This window comes from Notothenia rossii (genome assembly GCF_949606895.1).
Source record: "Notothenia rossii genome assembly, chromosome: 5".
NCBI classification, from domain to species: domain Eukaryota; kingdom Metazoa; phylum Chordata; class Actinopteri; order Perciformes; family Nototheniidae; genus Notothenia; species Notothenia rossii.
The window spans coordinates 4,431,111-4,453,696 of NC_136903.1; the positions used below are offsets into that span (position 1 = coordinate 4,431,111).

General features: G+C 41.6%; 3 protein-coding genes across 3 annotated transcripts in view; all 3 read left to right on the forward strand.

Moving 5' to 3' along the window:
- The first annotated feature begins 1,856 nt into the window (after positions 1–1,856).
- LOC307038448 (E3 ubiquitin-protein ligase TRIM21-like) lies at positions 1,857–12,750 on the forward strand. The gene is made up of 2 exons (XM_079679845.1): positions 1,857–1,955; positions 10,588–12,750. Exon 2 carries the CDS (start codon positions 10,595–10,597, stop codon positions 12,236–12,238), a length of 1,644 nt encoding a protein of 547 aa, XP_079535971.1. The 5' UTR covers positions 1,857–1,955; positions 10,588–10,594; the 3' UTR covers positions 12,239–12,750.
- LOC307038456 (E3 ubiquitin-protein ligase TRIM21-like) overlaps positions 9,836–22,586 on the forward strand; it is an 89,600-nt gene continuing 76,849 nt past the window's right edge. Inside the window, exon 1 of the mRNA XM_079679855.1 lies at positions 9,836–10,378. The gene's annotated coding sequence lies outside the window, so the exon portion shown is untranslated. The remainder of the gene's footprint in view (positions 10,379–22,586) is intronic.
- On the forward strand, positions 18,866–22,196 carry LOC307038430 (uncharacterized protein). The gene is made up of 3 exons (XM_079679817.1): positions 18,866–18,944; positions 19,143–19,229; positions 19,579–22,196. The coding sequence occupies exons 1-3, from the start codon at positions 18,893–18,895 to the stop codon at positions 21,693–21,695; spliced, it is 2,256 nt and encodes a 751-aa protein (XP_079535943.1). The 5' UTR covers positions 18,866–18,892; the 3' UTR covers positions 21,696–22,196.

A 22,586-nucleotide genomic window follows, 5' to 3' on the forward strand; every position in this document is an offset into this window, starting at 1 on the left:
ACTGAACTGCTTTTCCTTCCGGGAAAAGATTGTCCCACTCTTGACCTAACAATCAACATCGGCACCTCTGTTGTTTCCCCGACTCAGACTGCAAGGAATCTGGGTGTGACCCTAGATAACAAACTGTCCTTCACTGCAAACATCTCTGCTACAACCCACTGCTGCAGATACACTCTTTACAACATCAGGAGGATACGTCCCCTCCGGACCCAGAAAGCGACGCAACTTCTGTCCCAGGCTTTCGTCATCTCACGCCTAGACTACTGCAACTCCCTCCTGGCTGGTCTACCTGCATGTGCCATCTGACCTCTGCAGCTCATCCAGAATGCAGCGGCTCGTCTGGTCTTCAACCTTCCTAAATGTTCCCACACCACGCCGCTCCTCCGCTCCCTTCACTGGCTTCCAGTAACTGCTAGAATCCACTTCAAGACACTGGTACTTGCGTACCATGCTGCGAATGGATCTGGCCCTTCCTACATCCAGGACATGGTTAAACCGTACAACCCAGCACGTGCACTCCGCTCTGCATCAGCCAAACAGCTCGCTGCACCCGCACTGCGAGGGGGACCCAAGTTCCCTTCAGCAAAAACACGTGGGTTTGCTATCCTGGCTCCAAAATGGTGGAATGAGCTCCCCATTGAAATCAGGACAGCAGAAAGCTTACACATCTTCTGGCGCAGACTGAAAACTCATCTCTTTGGACTCCACTTCGAGCGATAGAATTACTAACAAAGCACTTATATACTAATAAAGGGCTGGCTTATCTAAAGCCAGTTGAGTAGCACTTGAAATGTTTTAGCTCTTTGAAACCTGATGTACTTATATGATTCTGTTTTCTTCTAGTTTGTATCTTGTTGGTCGAACGCACTTTTTGTAAGTGGCTTTGGATAAAAGCTAAATGTAATGTAACGTTTGATTTAATTACATTAATTAATGTCTAAGTTGAAAATGACAATAACTATTTTATCTGCTACTGTGTAAAGGGAATACTTCTGTTAAAATCACCTTATTTGTTTATGCACTTTTGTTCATATAACAGTACTTTTAAAATAAAAGTGCGCAATACACTACTTTAAAAAGTATTATTATTGTTACTACTTTTCTGTTTACTGGGATACAAAAGCATGTTGCTGTTTTCTGTACGTCACAGATGTTTTGATCTGGTTCTCCTTAATTGTATGAACTAAACTGCATTGTCAATTACGATTTGAGGTTACCATATTTGTCTGTTTTTGGAACACCACAAATGTTTCTAATTAGTCCGTGGAAACCAAAAGCTGTGTTGTGTTTTCCATCCAGCCATAACTTATTATATAATGTGATTATTGAAAGCCAAACCATATTGTTTCTAAACATTAACAAGCAGTGTTTCAGTGTTTTCAACAGTTACATTGTGTTTAAACCTGGAACTGTAATAAGGGAGAACATAGTTTACTTTAAAAAGGAAATGCAGTTTAGTTTAATAGGAAACATAATTGTACGGAAGAGAAAGGAAGCTAAAGTGAAGGAAGTAGAATATGAAATTGTTGCCCCTAAAATATCTGAAATACAAATCAAAATCAAGTTAATAAAGTTTGCTTTTCTCTTTTTCTGTCAAATGTAGTAGTTCAGCTCCAAAACACAGAACAACTAAGTCATTTAAACTCTGTGAGATTGATGGTATTTGTAGTGTTTGCAGCAGAAAGGATTATGGGAGTTGAAGTATTGGTGCTGTCTAAACATTTGAGAAAAAAAGGCCTTGTTGGCCCTGTAGTTCCTCCTCCACTTCCTCCTGGTGACGGGCCACTGAGAGGTGGAGCTACACTGAAAGAGAAGAGCTTCAACTTCCCAGAAATTAAAGTGAAAGCTTGTCTGATCGACAGAACAGCTGCACGTCTCTCTGTTTCTCTGAAGAAACACTCGACTGAATCCAGCAGCTTTTCTCAACAACACATCAGAACTTATTCCAAACACTGGTGAGTACACTACAGAGAAAACATTACTACAAAATATTTGAACAAGGTTTAGTTTAATCAGAATCTGAGGCCCGTACGTCTGTTCAGACATAGAGTGAATATTAGGCCGTATAAATGTGTCTTTTAAGATAATTCTTTTTACATTTAGACTTAAGTACAAAGCAGGTTTAAAACCAAACCCAGTGACTAAACTCTGGCTAGTGAAGTTTAGACAGGGTAACGTCACAGCTAGCATTAGGTTGGGCTCATTTCCGGACCTGTTTCCTGTATGAACTCAAAGCCTCAGCTCTGCTCAGACAGGAAGTGCTACTCAGCGCCGCAGCCAGGGAAAATGTTTAACTTAAATATTAGATATATTTTTTCTGCAATCCTGATTCTCCTCTTTATCCTCTTTGTCCAAGCTGACACTCTGACACTTAGTAATACATATAAATCATACCAAAATACATTACATTATATAATAACACATGTCTTAAGTTCAATATTAAAAGCATGGGCGGCACCAGAGATTCTCTTTTGGGGTTGCTGTGGGGTAGCTTGACGTTTCATAGAGGGTGCTCAAACATTCAGGGTTTCCCATTGAGGTACCAGGCGCTACAGTGACAACACTCCCCACACGCACATACTGTACACAGTACACCCGTGACTGTTACAATGAAGGCTCGATAATCAGCTCAGGGCATATAGGTGTAAGCAGGGGTAAAGTGCTATTTTTTTTATAAGTGGGGGGCGGACCTCACCTCCTCTAGGGGTGTCCAAGGGGATGGTCCCCCGGCAAGATTTTTAAAAAATATTTATTAGCACTTTGAGAGCAAAATTAAGAGATCTATGGATACCTCTCTCAACACTCATATGAAACAGAACTGTAAGCAGATTTACTTTTTCTTTATGTATATTTGACTAATCACTCCCCTTTTAAATGCTATTCTTGTTTTACTGTCATATAGTATTTCATACCTGTTTTTCATTTATTCTCTTATTTCTTTATAACTATAATGATCATATAAACGTGTGCCTTGGAAATACTTGTTTACATAAATGGTGATCAAACAGTTTGAGACCCACTGAGATAACTTAGACTAAAGTTAACTATCTAAACACTCAGAGAGTCCTTTACCTCACAGAGCTGACGTTATCTGACAGGAGAGGATTTTCCCTTCACCTTGTTGTCGAAACAGCTTCTAATATCCGTTAGTGCAGCTAGCAAACCAGATGCTAACAACAACAATATCCAGTACCGGTGCTCTCTCTCTCTCTCTCGCTCGCTCACTCGTGCGCTCATGCCTGATCTCAGCAGAATGCGTGACTCCACCACGACTCCTTAACACTGCATTGCCTGGTGGAGTCACGAACTTTGCTACATTTACGTGTCTGCACCACGCAAACAACCCCAATGTAAAGTGAATGAGGCTCTTTTGTCGTGGTGCACACACGCATTTCTACAACGTCCTGCAGTGAGCTTTTATTCTATAGAACGTTTTTAAAATCAACTTTATAACTTGTATTAACTCACGGGAGGCTTCTTTTATTTTATTTGTATTCATAATAATTTGTATTTTTTGTCAGAATGTAGTATGGCAACCCTGTCTCCTAAAAATTACGTTCCCACAGAACTAAACTGCATTCTCAATTACGTTTAGCTAGAAACGTATTTTCTCCCACGTTACGTTCGTTATAAACGTATCTCAAATACGTTTATTTTCTACATATCATTAACATTTATTGTCTTGCTTATAATAATGATAATAGTCATTAATAAATATCATTTTAGAGCACACATTTGAAATCAGTAGGCGAGGCTGTAATTTCTCCAGCTGTTACTCTCATGAGCGAGGCAGAAAATAATAGTTTTAACATGCTAAAAAGATGCTGTGTCGTTTATTGCACCTCAAACATTACAACAAATCCAGAGTTACGTGTTTCTGAACTTCCTCTAAGAAGAATGGACAGTAACAGAAGATCTCTGTGACGCCAGATGAAAAAATTCAGTTTAGGATGGCCGAAGACACTACACTACCCATAATCCCCAGCTATTTTTTGGGACTACAGTCCTGTTGACAAACCCCGTGATTAATCTTCAAGCTCTGGGATTGGATGTTGGAGTGGCAGTGTGCCAAGGTTACGCCGAGCGTCAAGCTCTTTGAAATGGAACGAAACCACAGCAGACTATTCAAAACTGGACTCGAACGCCCCCCAGAACTACACATGCTGGCTTATTTTGTTTCGCAACTCTATGGCACGTCTCTACTGGGAATTGTAGTTTTAAAAGATGTTTTTGTTTTTCCCAAAATTAGAAGTTTTTTTATTTTTTTTATTTAACCTTTATTTAACCAGATAAAAAGCATTGAGATAAAATCTCATTTACAATGCTGACCTGGCCAAGAAGGCAGCAACGTTACACATAACACATAACACAAACATATAAAATACAGAGAACATAACTAAGAAAACAAAAGACGAAAAAAAGCAGTTACTACATTGTGCACATTAGGACAGTAAGAAAGGCACTACTTATTACTGCAAGAGCAGCTGGTGGTAAGGACTTCTGACAACTTCAATTTAAAACAGGCTATAGAAACAAGTGCCGTCAGTTTGAGGCGTGATTGAAGGTCATTCCAAGACCAAGGACCATAATAAAAGAGACTCCTTTTTCCAGCCTCAGTCCGCACAGCAGGAACCTGGAACCGTATCAAGGCACTGGATCTGAGGTTGTAAAAGTCACAAACTGGAGCAAATCTGGCACATATGTAGAGTGGAAGATTTCCTAAAATGGCTTTATACATTAATAAAAACCAATGCTGCATCCTACGCATAGTGAGTGAGGACCATCCAGTTAGGCTATACAGTGTGCAATGATGAGTCCTATAGGGTGCATTTGATATATAACGCAGTGCAGCATGGGAGAGTGGGTCAAGTTTGGCCAAGACAGTGGGACAGGCAAATCTATAAATGGTGTCACCGTAGTCCAGCTGGGACAGGAATAAGCCAGAGACCAACCTTTTACGGGATGAAGTTGAAAAACAACATTTAAGTCTGTAAAGGAAGCCAAGACTGAATTTCAATTTCTTTGTTAGAACTTCGATATGGTGTTTGAAGTTCAGATTACTGTCCAACCAAAAGCCAAGATATTTGTAGATATCAACAAACTCCACAGAGACGCCATCAAGGGTGTCAATGGAGAGGCAAGAGGACGCTGACTTGGGACTAAAAAGCATTGCTTTGGTTTTCTTACTGTTCAAAAGCAGTTTGGAATCAAGAAGTGCATGCTGCAGCGTGATAAAATCAGATTTTAAATTGGAAACGGCCATGTCCAGAGAAGGAGCACATGAATATACAATAGTGTCATCAGCATACATATGATAGGTAGAAAATTGCATCTGATTACAAATATTGTTTACATATAATAAAAAGAGCAAAGGCCCCAAAATAGAGCCCTGTGGAACGCCCTTCTCCAAGGTGACAGGGTCAGAGACAGTGCTACCCAACCTGACGCATTGAGTACGGTCGGTTAGATAACTCTGAAACCAACAAATGGCATTATGACCGAAACGAGACACCAATATAACATTAGACATAATGTGGTGATCTACAGTATCAAATGCTTTGGCTAGGTCAATAAACAATGCAACACAAACAGATTTGTTATCCAAAGCAGCCTTGATATCATCTAAGACTTTCAGACTGGCAGTCACAGTACTGTGCTTTGATCTGAATCCAGATTGCATAGGGTTAAGGATGTTGTGTGAATTTAAAAAAACTTTTAGCTGAGTAGAAACTAGGGACTCAAGAATCTTTGATAACACAGAAAGATTTGAGATAGGACGATAATTATTTAACTCAGTGGGATCAGTATTAAACTGTGTACAGCCCTGGAGGTTTAGGTGATAGGAAACAAATTTGTGTCTACACATTTAAAACATGTAATTACTAAATGGGTGAAAATCGCTTGTATCCATAATGGGCAGCATTAATATATAGCCTACCCATATAACAGCTCATTGTTACTTTGTAATTCTACTCCACTACAATTCAGAGGTTAACCTGGTATTTTTACTCAACTACATTTATTTTAGTTACTTTGCAGATTCTGATTAATGATGTGAAATATAAACAACCCTTAAAGCAGACTTTAGTTACACCTGAGTAAAATTCAGGGAAAGGTGATTGTCAAGTGCCAACAATCAGGAGATATTTGATAGTTGGTGCTTGAGAAGACTAAACATTTTTCTGCAGATCTTTATAAAGTATATTCATTACTCGTTATTCTCTACTAATAGTTAATTAAAAACTGTATATAATTGCTATTTTGCACATCCCTTTCAAGATTTCCTAAGGTTTATTGACATATCATATACACAAAATGTAGTTATGCAACAGTGCATTACAAGGCATCTATCAATATGTGTGTATACCTCCACCATTAAACTGTCCAATTCTGCACATTTCTTATTCTATCTACATACATAAGAGTATAATTAATGTGTATAATATCAGTTAAAATTAAAGCTACAAGCAGCATTGAGCGGGGCTTCGTCGCTCCGCAGGCTGTTGTCCGCACGTCGACGTGTGTGTCTAGGTGTCTCGAGGACTCGGCCGTTGGCAAACTTGGGAAGTTTCGGGCAGATCGGATAATGTCTTTGAGTTACAGCAGTAACACAAACGTTGTGTTTGATGGCGGGTGATATGTCGCCATGGCAACGGCATTTGATGACACCCCATAATATGCTTAGATGTGTTGACGGCCGGACCATTAGCCATCATCTGAAGTCTGGTGCCGTTTGGACGATTTTCCATTGAATTGCAAGAACACCAGGTTTATTTGCGAGGGACGCGTTGCCGTGGAAACGGCATATGGTGACATCCCGTAATTGGCGGAGAGCTGTTGAGGGCCGGACCATTAACCATCATATGAAGTCTGGTGCCGTTTGGACGATTTTCCATTGAATTACGACAACACCATGTTTAATGGCAATGGATCTGTCGCCATGGCAACGGCATATGATGACATCCCATAATTGACATATAGCTGTTGAGGGCCGGACCATTAATGATAGTCTGAAGTCTGGTGCCGTTTGGACGATTTTCCATTGAATTACGACAACACCATGTTTCATGGCGAGGGATCTGTCGCCATGGCAACGGCATATGATGACATCCCCTAATTGACATAGAGCTGTTGAGGGACGGACCATCAATGATAATCTGAAGTGTCCTGCTGTTTGGACCATTTTCCATTGAATTACAACATTGTATTTTTTGGCGAGGGACGCTTTGCCATGGAAACGGCATACGGTGAGATCTCAGATTTCACTTAGAGCTGTTGAGGCATTGACCGGTGATATAAAAGTGAAGATTGGGGGACGATTGGACCGTGTCCATTGGAGTTACAGCGACACCGTTTTTAATGGCGAAGGATCCGTTGCCATGGTAACGCCATATTAAGTAACATCAGATTTGACCTAGAGCTGTTCAAGGCCGCACTGTTATCCATCATGTGAAGTTTGGTGGCGTTCAGAGTATGTCAGTTGGCGTTATGACATCATCATGTTCCATGGCGAGGGATCGCCTAGCATCGAGCGAACGCAAACTTTGGCGCCAAATCACGGCTATGCCGTGCGAAAAATAAAAAAACTACTTGATAACAATTTGCCGTCCATGTCTCGAGATAATACCCGACGAATTTCGAGTCGTTCGGATAAAGTCCCGAACACGATACAAAATGTGTACGGACGCCAAATTGAAAATGTCCGACTTCCTGTACATTCTTTTATACCCCTCCAAGAGGCTTTTTTGTTCGTCTCTGCACCCTAGATATGCGTAGCGAGTTTCGTTTGATTACGTGAAAGTTAAAGTGGGGGGAGTTTATGTTAAAAACGGAAGTGGGCGTGGCCTACGCAATTGATGACTTCCAAAGAGAAAAGCAAGAACACTCGGAATAAAGTATTTTTTTTTTTTTTTAAATGTTTTCGGATATCATATCGCATTAATATCATATCCCAACATGCATTGTGGCTAAAACATCGAATCAACGAGCTTCAAGCGGAGGATCTTGGGTAATCTGTTCAGTGGGTGGTTTGTGGCTTGTGGTGTGTATCGCTCAAAATGTCCCTTACAGGCCTACGTCTGTTTGCGATGACTTTATTTACGGCTAAAAAGCCCAAGATTATAGAATTAAACGAATAAATTAAAACAAGGATAATTGTGTGTTATTGTCGAGTAAATAACAGTGTGTTATTTAGAAAAGAATAACAAATTAGAAGGAAAAAAATATTTTAAAAAATACAGATTTCAGTATTTTGAGGCTCTGAGCCCCATTTCTTTTCCTCACAGATGGCGAACAAAGTCTGACATTATACGATTTAAAATAAAAACAAATACATAAAAAGATAAAACACTGGCATGTAATTTACGTTAGAATAAATAGAACGGTTTTGAATAATAGATGAGAATAAAATCTACGTCACTTTACAGCCCCGCACACTTTTGGGGAAACTAACGCTGTCATTTGAACGGCGATCAAGCCTGAAGCCACAGAGATCTTCTGTTACTGTCCTTTCTTCTTAGAGGAAGTTCAGAAACACGTAACTCTGGATTTGTTTTAATATTTGAGGTGCAATAAACGACAGCAGCTTTTTGGCATGTTAAAACTATTATGTTCTGCCTCGCTCATGAGAGTAACAGCTGGAGAAATTACAGCCTCGCCTACTGATTTCAAATATGTGCTCGAAAATATAATATATTATATATATAATATATATAAATCACTATTATCATTATTATAAGCAAGACAATAAATGGCAAAGATATTTAGAAAATAAATGTATTTGAGATACGTTTATAACGAACGTAACGTGGGAGAAAATACGTTTCTAGCTAAACGTAATTGAGAATGCAGTTTAGTTCTGTGGGAACGTAATTTTTAGGAAACAGGGTTGCCATACTACATTATGAATACAAAATAAAATAAAAGAAGCCTCCCGTGAGTTACTACAAGTTATAAAGTCGATTTTAAAAACGTTCTATAGAATAAAAGCTCACGGCAGGACGTAGTAGAAATGCGTGTGTGCACCACGACAAAGGAGCCTCATTCACTTTACATTGGGGTTGTTTGCGTGGTGCAGACACGTAAATGTAGCAAAGTTCGTGACTCCACCCCGCAATGCAGTGTTAAGGAGTCGTGGTTAAGTCACGCATTCCGGTGAGATCAGGTTGCTCATGCCACACACACAGAGCCGAGCTTGAATGAAACACCCAAAAGTACTTGTACTGTACCGTAGCATATCACTTTCGAATCAATCATTTTTCTGATAATGGATTTCACATATATAAAAAAATAAAACATACATTTCTTGGCGTTGCTTGCAGTTGCTAGGCCAAATGTGGTGTTGCTGCAGCAACTCCAAGCTACCGCCTGGCGACGCCCCTGATTAAAAGTACTTATCAATATAAGCAGCGATGTCATATGAGCAGGGTAGCCGTATTATAATATTGATTCATGTGTAATGTGACGGTCATGGAGGGATCATTGTGTTTTTAAAGGTTTTCAATTTAACTTTATGATGATTTTAGATATTAAAGTGCTGATACAAACAAAGAACAGAGGGCTTTAGATTCAATGACTGCAACAATATAAAATATTAGTTTATCAATGTTTTAGGAAATATTTCTACTTTTATTCAAATAACTAACAAGCAGCTAAATGCTACAGCTATAAAAGTGACTGGCAGCAGGCAGTGAGAGGCAGCCTCAATAAATTATGTAAATACAATAAAACCCTTTGCAAAAATAATCTAAAGTAAAGTTTGTGAACTCCTTGACTCTCCGTCTCCAGCTGAGCTAAATGAAACACTTTCAGACTTTTACACTACAGACCAGTCGGACTTGTTCCCCAACATGTTTTTATAGGGCGATGCAGTTAAATGCTGGTTACCATAGTGACAAACGGCTCGTTGGCTCCAACAGAAGAGACGCACACCAAACTGAGCAATGATAAACTGAATTTGATTAAAGTTAGTTACAAATTAAAAGTACAATGATGTATGGAGGATGGAATTAGTGATAACTATGAGGAGACATTTACATCAATACCTCAGACTTCAGTATTTACTAGCAGGGTAAGAAGTACTCTGATCATTTATTGAATTAAAATACCACAATGTGGACATTTACAAGGAAAAGAAAAAAAAGAAAAAGAAAATCTTTAAAAAAAGTTAAATATATTATATAATTGGATTATAATTAGTGATGGATCAATGTGTAGAACATGTTATTGTACTGCTTGGTAAATTACCCTGAGGTTTATAAAATACTAATTTTGTTGCTTATTTTATTTGTGTAATATCTGCAAAGTAACAAACTAACTATCAACAATTAATGTATTGGATTGAAAGTGAATTAGGTCCAGCTGTAGTGTTGGTGGAGAGGTATAAATACAAAATATAAAAGAAACTCAAGTATAGTACCTGAATACATGCATACATTGGCTTGGTGAATTCCAATAACTAACACTGAACTGCACATCGGGCTCTTCTCCACTCAGTTACTATTTGTACGGAATTCAGGAATATTCATAGTTTGATTCTTTTTAAACAAATAATTATACTATAACTATATTTAATGTTTTTTCCAACAGAGTAGACATGTCTGCTGCCAGCTGTCTGCTGACTGAAGATCAGTTTCTGTGCTCCATCTGTGTGGATGTGTTCACTGATCCAGTCACCATACCATGTGGACACAACTTCTGTAAAGCCTGCATCTCTGAACACTGGGATATAAATGTCCCGAGTCAGTGTCCCAACTGTAATAAGGTCTTCTTCCCAAGACCTGAGCTGCTGGTCAACACTTTCATCTCTGATATGGCTGCTCAGTTCAGACAGTCAGCTCAACAGAAAGCCAGCAGCAGCAGCTCAGAGCAACAAGTTGTCAAACCAGGAGAAGTTCCCTGTGACGTCTGCACTGGAACCAGACTGAAGGCCCTGAAGTCCTGCCTGGTGTGTCTGGAGTCCTACTGTGAGACTCACCTGGAGCCTCACCTGACAGCTTCACGTCTGAAGAAACATCAGCTGATCGACCCTGTGGAGAACCTGGAAAGCAGGATGTGTGTGAAGCACGATAAACTGCTGGAGCTGTTCTGTAAGACCGACCAGGTGTGTGTCTGCATGCTCTGCACTGTTTTAGACCACAAGACACATGATGTAGTTCCTCTGAAAGAAGAATATGAAGGAAAGAAGGCTGAGCTGGGGAAGACAGAGGCTGAAATCCAGCAGATGATCCAGAAGAGACGACTGAAGATTCAGGAGATGAACCGCTCAGTGGAGCTCAGTAAGGAAGGAGCAGACAGAGAGATAGCAGATGGTGTTCAGGTCTTCACCGCTCTGAAGGAGTCTGTTGAGAGAAGCCAGGCCAAGCTCATGGACACCATCAAAGAGAAGCAGAGAGAGACAGAGGAACAGGCTGAAGGCTTCATCAAAGAGCTGGAACAGGAAGTCTCTGAGCTGAAGAAGAGAAGCTCTGAGGTGGAGCAGCTCTCACGCTCTGAAGACCAGCTCCACCTCCTCCAAAGCTTCACGTCCCTGAACGCTGCTCCACCCACCAAGAACTGGACAGAAGTCAGGGTCCGTCCACCTTCATATGAGGGGACTGTGGTGAGAGCTGTGACTCAGCTGGAGGAGACGCTCAGGAAACAGATGAAGAAGCTGCTCTCTGAGGTGGAGCTGAAGAGGGTCCAGCAGTCTGAGGTGGAGGTGACTCTTGATCCTGATACAGCACATCCTGAACTCATCCTGTCTGATGATGGAAAACAAGTTAAACATGGTGATGTGAAGAAGAATCTCCCAAAGAATCCAGAGAGATTTGATTCTTGTGCTAATGTCTTAGCAAAGCAGAGTTTCTCTTCAGGAAGATTTTATTATGAGGTTCAAGTTAAAGGGAAGACTGGGTGGACTCTAGGAGTGGCCAGAGAGTCGATTAACAGGAAGGGAAAGATCACACTGTCTCCTCATAAAGGTTACTGGACGATATGGTTGAGGAATGGAAATGAGTACGAAGCTCTCGACCCTGATGTCCGTCTCTCTCTGAAGTCTCAGCCTGAGAAGGTGGGGGTGTTTGTGGATTATGAGCAGGGTCTGGTCTCCTTTTATGATGTTGATGCTGCAGCTCTGATCTACTCCTTCACTGGCTGCTGCTTCAAAGAGAAACTCTACCCATACTTTCGTCCCCATCTGAATGAAGGTGGTATAAACTCTGCCCCTCTGATCGTCTCTCCTGTCAATCACACTGAGTAAAACAACCATTTGGTTTTCTACAGAAAGATTCACTCTCACTAAATGTAATATACTCTTTGTATATGATTGGGTGGGTGCAGTGTACACATATTTGATGTTTTCTGCTTTTTCGATCAAAGATAATGTTCTTATGATTAAGAAATATTTGCACGGACCTGAAATTTCTGGGTGTTAAATTCATAACATTTTATTTCCTTATCGTTGTATATATACGAAGTGTTTCATACAGCCAAAGATAACTGTGAGAAGAAATGCACCCCTTATTTTATTTTTTCATAATTAAAGTAGAGGTTTCTTTTTGGGTTATAGTTTTAAATATTTGTATTAAAGGGATATTTATCTGGTGAGTTGTTGGTGGTACATTAAGGATTCATGCTTTATTAATATTAGAAGAAGAAATTGTGTCTCAATCTTTTGAGTTATTTTGATTTTATTTGTGTCCAACTCTCTGGAGAATGTTTGTATAGCTTAAAAAAGTCCTCAACAAATAAAATAAACAAGTTTCAACTGTTTTTCGCTCTATATATTTGTTCAACATTTACCTAAATCTTTTGTTCAAGTAGAAAAACAAATAACACACAATAACTTGAGTATTTCAATATTACACAAATGTATTGTTCTTGTTCACTTGATTTTTGAGATCTAAATGTGTTTATTGTCTATAGTTAATTTTCAATTTATATTTTAGAAACAATAAAATACAATATATGAGTTCCATTTATGAAATAACATATATATTTACAGATGAAACCGCAAAAAAGCAGATGCAGTTAAATGTCTCTAAAATCCCAGATGACATTATCAAAGTACAGTTTACATATTAAAATGATAGATATTAGTTATTCAAAATAAAGTACAAGTAAATAGTTTTTAAAAACATGCACAGCCCTGACTCATATCACGACTCAGGACCGCTATGACAGGCACAGCCACAACTCCTGACCCAGGTGAAGCCTTCAATGCTTAGAACCTGCCAGGCGACAGACACACAACACTCTGGGCAGTCTAAGCCTATAGCAGCAAAACTAAGGGCTGATTCTAGGAAGCCCTAACTTTGAGCTTCATCAAAAAGCTAATTCTTAATCCTAGTCTTAAAAATGGATAAGGTGTCTTCCGCCCGAACACACACTGAGAAAACAGATGAGAATCAACCCAAGTCAAACTTGCCTTCTGTGTATCTTAAAAAACAACAGTTTTTTATGTATACATAATTTACGAGAAAGAAAAGGCAACACAGTCTCACTCCCTGAACGTCCAGGAGCGACGCTTGGTCAGGGTCCTTTGGCGTGCAGTTGTGACACGCCGAGTCTCCTTCAGCTTCATAAACGGACGCAAAGAGCTTTCAACTGATTGCAATGTATTCCCATCGGCGGCGGTATTTGACGCTCAGGGAAGCACCGCATCGGTCCATGTCGGCGGCAGTTAAAGGGAATGTGAGCGTCCATTCCCATTGGATAACGGAGGATTTTGCACCCGGAAGTAAGTATTCTCCTTACTGTCGATTGATTTTACATTGATATCTGCACTACTCATCAACTCCAAAACACCAGATTATCCTTGTTAATTAAACAACATTGATTGGTTTAAATTGTGTACAATGCTTTTGTGTTCCACTGGATCACTCTCTTCATTGTTTTATTTTGCTTTCAAGGAACATACAAATACCTCAAATGAAAGGTGAAAACGTGAGAAAGCTATAGAACAAAATAAATACGGGTAAAGCAAATTAAATGCAAAGCTGTATAATATAATAAATGAGTCTTGCCATGATTTATCTCTGAACCATAGAATCAAAACCGTCTTGTGCTCGGTCAAACTTCTGAGCAACTCGTGAACTTTCTTTAAAGACAAAAAAGGAGTTGGGTTTTCTCACCTCAGATGATGTCGCATCCATCTTCCTCCGGCCAGTGGACGCTGTGGTCGATCTCTGCTGATAACGCCAAATCACAGAAGGTCTTAATAAGCAGAGGCGGTGATGGATAAGATAAGATCCAATCTTCCTATTCCAACCCCCAAAAACTATTTTCCATCTTCTCCACCCTCTTGGACCCCCCAAAGCCCCTTCCCCCTCCTCCCTCTTGGACCCCCCCAAAGCCCCTTCCCCCTCCACCCTCTTGGACCCCCCCAAAGCCCCTTCCCCCTCCTCCCTTCTGTCAAGCGACTTTGTTAACCACTTTGAAAAAAAGGTTGATGATGTTCGTTCTTCTTTTTCTGACTCACCTTTACTCACCGCTGGGTCACCAGACCCTCCCTTCACCCACACACTGACCTCCTTCTCCCCTCTCTCTCCAAGTGAGGTTCTTACCCTCATTACCTCTGCCCGTCCTACCACCTGTCCTCTGGACCCTATCCCTCAAACCTCCTTTAGACTATCGCTCCTGATATTCTACCGTTTCTCACCCATTTCATCAACACTTCTCTAACTTCTGGTCACTTTCCAAACAGTCTCAAGGAGTCAAGAGTAAACCCTCTCCTAAAGAAACCCACTCTCAACCCGTCTGATGTTATAAACTACAGGCCTGTCTCTCTCCTCCCGTTCCTGTCTCAAACACTTGAACGCGCTGTCTTTAAACAACTCTCCTGTTATCTCCATCAGAACAACCTTCTGGATCCGCACCAGTCTGGTTTCAAGGCAGGTCACTCCACAGAAACTGCTCTCCTTGCTGTCTCTGAGGAACTGCACACTGCTAAAGCAGCCTCCCTCTCCTCTGTCATCATCCTTCTGGACCTGTCTGCTGCATTCGACACGGTGAACCATCAGATCCTCCTTCGCACTCTCCAAAAACTTGGAGTTTCAGGCTCTGCACTTTCCCTCCTCACCTCATACCTCAAAGACCGCACCTACAGGGTAACTTGGAGAGGGTCAGAGTCCGACCCTTGTCAATTAACTACAGGGGTCCCTCAGGGCTCTGTTCTTGGTCCCCTCCTCTTCTCCTTGTACACAAACTCGCTCAGAGACCCAGGTCGTCGCACACATCTCTGCTTGCCTAGCAGACATCTCTCGGTGGATGTCTGCTCACCACCTCAAGCTCAACCTTGACAAGACTGAACTGCTTTTCCTTCCGGGAAAAGATTGTTCCACCCTTGACCCAACAATCAACATCGGCCCCTCTGTTTTTCCCCCGACTCAGACTGCAAGGAATCTGGGTGTGACCCTAGATAACAGACTGTCCTTCACTGCAAACATCGCTGCTACAACCCGCTGCTGCAGATACACTCTTTACAACATCAGGAGGATACGTCCCCAGCTGACCCAGAAAGCGACGCAGGTTCTGGTCCAGGCTCTCGTCATCTCACACCTAGACTACTGCAACTCCCTCCTGGCTGGTCTACCTGCATGTGCCATCCGTCCTCTGCAGCTCATCCAGAATGCAGCGGCTCGTCTGGTCTTCAACCTTCCTAAATGTTCCCACACCACGCCGCTCCTCCGCTCCCTTCACTGGCTTCCAGTAACTGCTAGAATCCACTTCAAGACACTGGCACTTGCGTACCATGCTGCGAATGGATCTGGCCCTTCCTACATCCAGGACATGGTTAAACCGTACACCCCAGCACGTGCACTCCGTTCTGCATCAGCCAAACGGCTCGCTGCACCCGCACTGCGAGGGGGACCCAAGTTCCCATCAGCAAAAACACGTGGGTTTGCTATCCTGGCTCCAAAATGGTGGAATGAGCTCCCCATTGAAATCAGGACAGCAGAAAGCTTACACATCTTCTTCAGACTGAAAACTCATCTCTTTGGACTCCACTTCGAGCGATAGAATTACTAACAAAGCACTTATATACTAATAAAGGACTGGCTTATCTAAAGCCAGTTGAGGAGCACTTGAAATGTTTTAGCTCTTTGAAACCTGATGTACTTATATGATTCTGTTTCCTTCTAGTTTGTATCTTGTTGGTCGAACGCACTTTTTGTCAGTCGCTTTGGATAAAAGCTAAATTTATTGTCTTGACGTCCATCATTTATGACTCAAATGTTTTTTCAGTACTCCATGAAGTAGACGAGCAGTTGTGGAACGGAACGATGAGCGACGAGGAAAAGTTCAACGGAACGATGAGCGACAAGGATAAGTTCAACGGCACGATGAGCGACAAGGATAAGTACTACGGCACGATGAGCGACAAGGATAAGTACTACGGCACGATGAGCGACAAGGATAAGTTCAACGGCACGATGAGCGACAAGGATAAGTACTACGGCACGATGAGCGACAAGTTCAACGGCACGATGAGCGACAAGGATAAGTACTACGGCACGATGAGCGACAAGTTCAACGGCACGATGAGCGACAAGGATAAGTACTACGGCACGATGAGCGACAAGTTCAACGGCACGATGAGCGACAAGGATAAGTACTACGGCACGATGAGCGACAAGTCCAACGGCACGATGAGCGACGAGGATAAGTACTACGGCACGATGAGCGACAAGTTCAACGGCACGATGAGCGACAAGGATAAGTACTACGGCACGATGAGCGACAAGTTCAACGGCACGATGAGCGACAAGGATAAGTATTACGGCACGATGAGCGACAAGTTCAACGGCACGATGAGCGACAAGGAGAAGTACTACGGCACGATGAGTGACAAGGAGAAGTACTACGGCACGATGAGCGACAAGGATAAGTACTACGGCACGATGAGCGACAAGTTCAACGGCACGATGAGCGACAAGGATAAGTACTACGGCACGATGAGCGACAAGTTCAACGGCACGATGAGCGACAAGGATAAGTACTACGGCACGATGAGCGACAAGTTCAACGGCACGATGAGCGACAAGGATAAGTACTACGGCACGATGAGCGACAAGTTCAACGGCACGAAGAGCGACAACTACAAGTCCAACGGCACGATGAGCGACGAGTACAAGTCCAACGGCACGATGAGCGACGAGTACAAGTCCAACGGCACGATGAGCGACGAGTACAAATTCAACGGCACGATGAGCGACAAGGATAAGAACTACGGCACGATGAGCGACAAGGATAAGTTCAACGGCACGATGAGCGACAAGGATAAGTACTACGGCACGATGAGCGACAAGGATAAGTACAACGTGACGATGAGTGAGGAGACATTCAATACTGCATATAATAGATTGATCTTGTCTATTTTGAGTACCTTGGAGAGCTTGATATCTGAGATGTTATCTTGGTAACAATATAATAAAACGTCTATACATTTCTTAAATAACAGCGTGTCAATCCAATGTTTGTATTGCAATGTTTGGCTCTTATCATGCATAAATCTTCCCTTAACAGTCCAATAAAAGCTCATCTGGACTAGAAAAGTCTTTAAATTGTAAAAAAAAAAGCCACATTCATACCACCACTGTACCATCCTTGAAAAACACAATTTCTTGAGTGTTGACTATTTTAAATCTTTTAAAAGTATGTGCTTTATTTATAAATGTTTACATGCACTGCCCCACCCCCACCAGCCAGTTTTTGAAATGTGTCTAGTATTATGTAAGCAATAAAAAGCATAGTAGGGGCCCTTTAGAGCAAAGACACCCTGATATAAACATTTGAACAGTAACTCTCACTCAATAATGAACCAATTATACATTTGGGGTTGACAAATAATGAAGTTTCTCTTTTAAAATACATTATATTACAGTGGAGTTGAATATGTATAGCATCTAATAGAGAATTGTCTTTAATGTTGGCACATCAGGAAACTTAGTTGTTCAGTGCTTTGGATTGATTGGAAGTTGAACGCAAACTAAAAGCTTTAACGGGTAAACTGCAGTACCTAATGGCTTTTATTACGTATAATTGAAGTGCTTTATAATGTCATTATTTCTGTCATTGATCCCCGACAGGACGGTATGAAATGTTGCATGGTTAGGGCCAAACCTCTCTAGACATATATATATATATATATATATATATATATACAGTATATATATCTAGACACACATATACAATCTGACACGAGGTAAAAACTCGATTAAACATGTTTTGAAAACATCCTTCCTCTTCAGAAAACAAAAAATTCAATACAAAAATTAAAATTAAATGAACAACTCCCTCCTGTAATACTTGATTCTGATTGGTCGATTCGAACATTTAAGAGGTTGTTTATACAACAAACTGCTGTAAAACACAACATGCCCATTTGCTTATTCCTTGCAAAATATTAAAATAAAATGGGCAAAAATAACTTATAGTGCACAGGAAAAACATTGAAAGTGCTGTAAAGCAGAATAACCCTGTTTTTTTTTCTTCTACAACATATGTGTTTTGGGAAGGGGGTTGTAAAAGGTTTTATTTGAATTTTTAGTTTTCTAAAGAGGAGGGATATTTGGGATAATTTATATAATTTCTAATTGTTTTTAGGTAACAATATAAAATGTTAATAAAGATATTTGTGTGTCGGGGGAGTGCTTTTTATTTGTTGTCGTTGATATACCCTCTCAAATGCAATATTGTTTTACATGTGAATTTAAAATGATGGTCTCAACGAATCATAAATGCACAACAAGCCCCATGAAAAAACTCCTCATTCTCAGAGTTTAATCTCAGATAAATGATGTTTTCCTCTGTGCAGAGAGACAATCAGTGCTGATCAGCAGCAGCTGCTGGAGGTTTCCCTCCTTTAAAGCTGGCTGGTGCTCAGGCAACACTCTCTTGGAAAACTGCAGAGATGGCAGCTGTTTGGATGCTCTTCTGTGTGCTGACTGTTTGTCTGGCCAGAGGTATTTACCTGTTTGATAATTGTGTTGAAGATGAAGGAATAAGGTTTGATTTAACAGCATGTTTCCTGTCCACAGTCTCTGGTTTTCCAGCTGGTTAATATAAGCTGCAGAGGAGACTGAGAGTTGAAAACATTTGATTGTATGCAGTGTTTCTTTTCTCTGTCTGACACTAACCTTTAATTATAATGTGTCCTACAGATCTGTCTCCCAATGAGATCTCCTTAAAGAAAGCCTTTGCACTTTTCCAGTCGATGGAGTCCATGTTGGAGCAAGACGCTGGCAAAGGTGAGCTCTAAAGGCTAAAAAGACAACAGTATGTGTTGCATAAAAGTGGTGTAAAAGATCTGAAATCTGGGAAATGTATGATTTTAATTTGAAATGCAGCAATGGTAAGTTAATAATGTGTGTGTATATGAGCTAAAACAAACCACTTGCATGTCTTTTATAAGTTAATGCATCAATGTTTGGTTGCTGAATTTGCTGCCAACGTCGCTCATTTTTTACAAAAACAGGATGTATTAAGTAACCAAGCCCTTGAGGAACTATTACAGAATAATTCATGCTGTGATTTCAGTCTAGAGAACATCATTTATTGTCTTGACGTCCATCATTTATGACTCAAATGTTTTTTCAGTACTCCATGAAGTAGACGAGCAGTTGTGGAACGGAACGATGAGCGACGAGGAAAAGTTCAACGGAACGATGAGCGACAAGGATAAGTTCAACGGCACGATGAGCGACAAGGATAAGTACTACGGCACGATGAGCGACAAGGATAAGTACTACGGCACGATGAGCGACAAGGATAAGTTCAACGGCACGATGAGCGACAAGGATAAGTACTACGGCACGATGAGCGACAAGTTCAACGGCACGATGAGCGACAAGGATAAGTACTACGGCACGATGAGCGACAAGTTCAACGGCACGATGAGCGACAAGGATAAGTACTACGGCACGATGAGCGACAAGTTCAACGGCACGATGAGCAACAAGGATAAGTACTACGGCACGATGAGCGACAAGGATAAGTTCAACGGCACGATGAGCGACAAGTTCAACGGAACGATGAGCGACAAGGATAAGTACTACGGCACGATGAGCGACAAGTTCAACGGCACGATAAGCGACAAGGATAAGTACTACGGCACGATGAGCGACAAGTTCAACGGCACGATGAGCGACAAGGATAAGTACTACGGCACGATGAGCGACAAGGATAAGTACTACGGCACGATGAGCGACAAGTTCAACGGCACGATGAGCGACAAGGATAAGTACTACGGCACGATGAGCGACAAGGATAAGTACTACGGCACGATGAGCGACAAGGATAAGTTCAACGGCACGATGAGCGACAAGGATAAGTACTACGGCACGATGAGCGACAAGGATAAGTACTACGGCACGATGAGCGACAAGTTCAACGGCACGATGAGCGACAAGGATAAGTACTACGGCACGATGAGCGACAAGGATAAGTACTACGGCACGATGAGCGACAAGGATAAGTACTACGGCACGATGAGCGACAAGGATAAGTACTACGGCACGATGAGCGACAAGTTCAACGGCACGATGAGCGACAAGGATAAGTTCAACGGCACGATGAGCGACAAGGATAAGTACTACGGCACGATGAGCGACAAGTTCAACGGCACGATGAGCGACAAGGATAAGTACTACGGCACGATGAGCGACAAGTTCAACGGCACGATGAGCGACAAGGATAAGTACTACGGCACGATGAGCGACAAGTTCAACGGCACGATGAGCGACAAGGATAAGTACTACGGCACGATGAGCGACAAGTTCAACGGCACAATGAGCGACAAGGATAAGTACTACGGCACGATGAGCGACAAGTTCAACGGCACGATGAGCGACAACGATAAGTACTACGGCACGATGAGCAACAAGTTCAACAGCACGATGAGCGACAAGGATAAGTACTACGGCACGATGAGCGACAAGTTCAACGGCACGATGAGCGACAAGGATAAGTACTACGGCACGATGAGCGACAAGTTCAACGGCACGATGAGCGACAAGGATAAGTACAACGGAACAATGAGCGACAAGGATAAGTACTACGGCACGATGAGCGACAAGTTCAACGGCACGATGAGCGACAAGGATAAGTACTACGGCACGATGAGCGACAAGTACTACGGCACGATGAGCGACAAGGATAAGTACAACGGAACAATGAGCGACAAGGATAAGTACTACGGCACGATGAGCGACAAGTTCAACGGCACGATGAGCGACAAGGATAAGTACTACGGCACGATGAGCGACAAGGATAAGTACTACGGCACGATGAGCGACAAGTTCAACGGCACGATGAGCGACAAGGATAAGTTCAACGGCACGATGAGCGACAAGGATAAGTACTACGGCACGATGAGCGACAAGTTCAACGGCACGATGAGCGACAAGGATAAGTACTACGGCACGATGAGCGACAAGTTCAACGGCACGATGAGCGACAAGGATAAGTACTACGGCACGATGAGCGACAAGTTCAACGGCACGATGAGCGACAAGGATAAGTACTACGGCACGATGAGCGACAAGTTCAACGGCACGATGAGCGACAAGGATAAGTACTACGGCACGATGAGCGACAAGGATAAGTACAACGGAACGATGAGCGACAAGGATAAGTACTACGGCACGATGAGCGACAAGGATAAGTACTACGGCACGATGAGCGACAAGTCCAACGGCACGATGAGCGACGAGTAGAAGTTCAACGGCACGATGAGCGACGAGTAGAAGTTCAACGGCACGATGAGCGACAAGGAAAAGTTCAACGTGACGACGAAAAGGAAAAGTTCAACGGGACGATGAGTGAGGAGACATTCAATACTGCATATAATAAATTGATCTTGTCTATTTTGAGTACCTTGGAGAGCTTGATATCTGAGATGTTATCTTGGTAACAATATAATAAAACGTCTATACATTTCTTAAATAACAGCGTGTCAATCCAATGTTTGTATTGCAATGCTTGGCTCTTATCATGCATAAATCTTCCCTTAACAGTCCAATAAAAGCTCATCTGGACTAGAAAAGTCTTTAAATTGGTAAAAAAAAAGCCACATTCATACCACCACTGTACCATCCTTGAAAAACACAATTTCTTGAGTGTTGACTATTTTAAGTCTTTTAAAAGTATGTGCTTTATTTATAAATGTTTACATGCACTGCCCCACCCCCACCAGCCAGTTTTTGAAATGTGTCTAGTATTATGTAAGCAATAAAAAGCATAGTAGGGGCCCTTTAGAGCAAAGACACCCTGATATAAACATTTGAACAGTAACTCTCACTCAATAATGAACCAATTATACATTTGGGGTTGACAAATAATGAAGTTTCTCTTTTAAAATACATACATTATATTACAGTGGAGTTGAATATGTATAGCATCTAATAGAGAATTGTCTTTAATGTTGGCACATCAGGAAACTTGGATTGATTGGAAGTTGAACGCAAACTAAAAGCTTTAACGGGTAAACTGCAGTACCTAATGGCTTTTATTACGTATAATTTAAGTGCTTTATAATGTCATTATTTCTGTCATTGATCCCCGACAGGACGGTATGAAATGTTGCATGGTTAGGGCCAAACCTCTCT

Bases quoted from the DNA above. Each gene is read 5' to 3' on its own strand.
- LOC307038448 (XM_079679845.1), top strand. From the start codon at position 10,595: ATGTCTGCTGCCAGCTGTCTGCTGACTGAAGATCAGTTTCTGTGCTCC.
- LOC307038430 (XM_079679817.1), top strand. From the start codon at position 18,893: ATGGCAGCTGTTTGGATGCTCTTCTGTGTGCTGACTGTTTGTCTGGCC. The intron at 18,945-19,142 runs GTATTTACCTGT...TGTGTCCTACAG, and splicing joins GACTGTTTGTCTGGCCAGAG to ATCTGTCTCCCAATGAGATC. The intron at 19,230-19,578 runs GTGAGCTCTAAA...ATGTTTTTTCAG, and splicing joins GGAGCAAGACGCTGGCAAAG to TACTCCATGAAGTAGACGAG.